General features: G+C 33.7%; 1 protein-coding gene across 2 annotated transcripts; it reads right to left on the reverse strand.

The window, feature by feature from the left end:
• Positions 1-404: 404 nt before the first annotated feature.
• LOC140883702 (annexin D4) lies at positions 405-2,510 on the reverse strand. 2 transcript variants are annotated; one of them, XM_073290269.1, is made up of 6 exons: positions 2,372-2,504; positions 1,752-1,928; positions 1,440-1,673; positions 1,099-1,305; positions 923-991; positions 405-806 (listed from the first exon to the last, which is right to left on the reverse strand). In XM_073290269.1, exons 1-6 carry the CDS (start codon positions 2,495-2,497, stop codon positions 597-599), a joined length of 1,023 nt encoding a protein of 340 aa, XP_073146370.1. In that variant the 5' UTR covers positions 2,498-2,504; the 3' UTR covers positions 405-596. The 2 variants fall into 2 exon arrangements, with proteins under 2 accessions (XP_073146370.1, XP_073146371.1); XM_073290270.1 differs by having other exon boundaries at positions 407-806; positions 1,752-1,924; positions 2,372-2,510.
• Between the last annotated feature and the right edge of the window lie 215 nt (positions 2,511-2,725).

The following is a 2,725-nucleotide window of genomic DNA, read 5'->3' on the forward strand; positions in this document are numbered from 1 at the left end:
TTTGAACATCTCAATGTCCTTATCAATAAAGCATGGTACATAACGTCACAGGTGCTAGTCTCAAGATCAAGCGACTTTTATCACTCTTTCAGGATGCTTAATCGACCATGAACGTGTTTAGAATATACGATAATAGAAATATGTGTTTCATGATTATCATCAGATGTACAACTTCATATTATAATATTATATTATATTCAAGGTCATTATATCTGCAGCATTCATGTGTATACAAATAAAAAAATATCAATATTAAAATAAAGATTGTTTATTACATATAGTGAATTAAAATCCTCAACCAATCATTAACTTGAAAGACATCTGCTCATAACATAAACAAAATAAAAAAATATATCACGTATTTCAATATTTTCAAAAAAAAACACATTTCTAGTTTATGGGAAAAAAAAGAAAACACGCACAGTTCTGCTTCAAAATCTTCAAGATAACGGAAATGAAAAAAAAAGAAAAAAACACGCACATTTTATTTTGTCATAAGATGTTATTACTTATTGGCGCACACATAAACAAAACACAGAATAGAAAAGGAAACAGAAATTGATTTTAACAAGCCGAAATTCGATTGAACACTCAAATTAATCTCCTCTAGCAATTAAAGTAAGCAAAAAATCTTTGTAGCTTCCATTGGCTACGTCTTCGATTTTGTTTGCAAGATTGCCACCATATTTCTCACTGTATTCTTCTTTAATCTGCTTCATATCATGATCCGCTCGTGTCACGATCACTCTCGTCACCGCGTCCTTTCTTGCTTCGTCGGCATCATGTTTCAACGATTCACCCAAAATCTATATTTTTTTTTTAAAAAAAAACCATAATATCAATGAGGTGATTTATAAATTATAACATACACTCACAGATGTCTATATATATATATATATATTAGATTAAATTTAAGTCTCACCTTGGTGAAGTATGTGGTGGGTATGCATAGGCATTGAATAGTTTCTTTAAGCAAATCACCCTTAAGATCCTATCAAACAAAAGGATGGGACAATTAATTATATGATTACCTGCAATTATTTAATTAATTATTATGTAGACAAAAGATGGATAAATGGTGTTAAGAGTGGTAGCTACCTCATCCAAGTAGTTGCCATGAATTTCCTTGTAATATTTGTAAAGATGGTTAAGATGGAGTATGCTCCTTGTGGAAATGACCCGAATCAGTAGCTCGCTTTCCCCTTCTTTGATGGCGCTGGATAGGGTGTTTGCGTCTGTTTTGGCAGCTTCTTGGTTCACTTTGGGACCTTCGTAGCGGTATGAGCTAACCAGAGCAATCAAAAGCTGCCCATAGAAAAAAGAGAGAGAAATTATAGAAGTACGTAGTTCAATTAATTAATTAATTGAGAATGAGTTTGGATAGCTAGCTAGCTGTTTTTGTCAAATGAAATGGTAATTATTAATTATGAAGTATGTACTCGCTTCATGTGGTGGGTGCCATGGACATGAAACGCGACATCTTCCTCGATGGAACGATGGAAGAGGGAGTGGTAGGCTTTGCGAGCACCGAGCAATTCATCGGCGGATCTGGTGCAGGCAACTTCGATGAGTATGTTGTATTGATGATTATTAGGTGATCCCTTGCTCAACGACTCTTTCAACAACCGTGCATCTCTCTCCCAAGGATGCATTGTCCACAGAACGATTGCTTCCTGCACCAACGTACCAAATTATTAATTTCTTTTTTTTTTTTATTTATTGAATTGAATTTGCATCAATATTAATTGTACCTTAATACGCAAGAACTCGTTGCGTAGTTGCGCCACGTGTCCATCGTTCCATCTCTCGAACTGTCGTTCATCTTCAACGAAGAAATCGCGACTTCCCTTTCTAAATGTTTTTCTCTGCTCCGGATGCCATTTCCCAAGTATTTTTATTAATGTTTTCTCGTCAACACCCAGCCCTGGCTATCACAACAGTCAATTTATCACAAACTTCTATCATTTTCCCAATATCAACAATCACTTTGTTTTAAATTTTTAAAAATTACAATTCACCAAAAATAGGCGTTGAAGCTCCGAATGAAATTTGATTTAAATTAGTGACCAATTTTTCTTCAAATAAACTTATAATATACATCCCACAATTTTCACTTGAGATTGACACAAGTGATCATCAACTACAACTTTAATTTTACAGTAAATATATATACTCTTTTTGTATGATTGAATCATTCAATTCAAGAAAAAAAAATAATGCAACATATTTCCCTTGAACGCCTGAGCCTTATCCTCGGTCACACAAATTATAAACGTTAAAATCCGATTATTTGCGATAAAAATAACCGTAAACTCGATAAGATTTACAGAAAATGAGCTGCAGAAAGAAAAAGGGTATATGGGAAAAGAACCTGAGAAAGCTTTGGTGAGGGCTCCATGGTCATCGGAATCCGCCATTGATGCAAATTTGGAAGCTCTGTTATTGTGTGTTGAAGGAGAAAAATAATACTATAATGTAAAATCTTCAATAATGGCATTGCTGGATTTATACTTACATCTCGGGTTATTTTCGTCATTTCATTTTAAAAGACACAAATACCCCGAGGAAAGGAATTTATGGCGGTCAAGCCATCGGTTTTATAATGTAATCAACAGAATCAACCAATTTAATTTCCTCCGTTTCACTTTTATAAATAAGTATATGGGTGGACAATTAACTTGGTCATTTATGGTTATATTAATATTAATTAATGAATACAAAAGTC

The sequence above is a fragment of the Henckelia pumila genome, chromosome 2 (assembly GCF_033568475.1).
Source record: "Henckelia pumila isolate YLH828 chromosome 2, ASM3356847v2, whole genome shotgun sequence".
Classification (NCBI taxonomy): Eukaryota; Viridiplantae; Streptophyta; class Magnoliopsida; order Lamiales; family Gesneriaceae; genus Henckelia; species Henckelia pumila.

Excerpts from the sequence above, each read along its gene's own strand:
- LOC140883702 (XM_073290269.1), bottom strand. The coding sequence starts at position 2,497 with ATGCCATTATTGAAGATTTTACATTATAGTATTATTTTTCTCCTTCAA. Across the intron at positions 1,929-2,371 it reads CCTCACCAAAGCTTTCTCAG|CCAGGGCTGGGTGTTGACGA; the intron begins GTTCTTTTCCCA and ends CTGTTGTGATAG. Across the intron at positions 807-922 it reads CCACCACATACTTCACCAAG|ATTTTGGGTGAATCGTTGAA; the intron begins GTGAGACTTAAA and ends AAAAAAATATAG.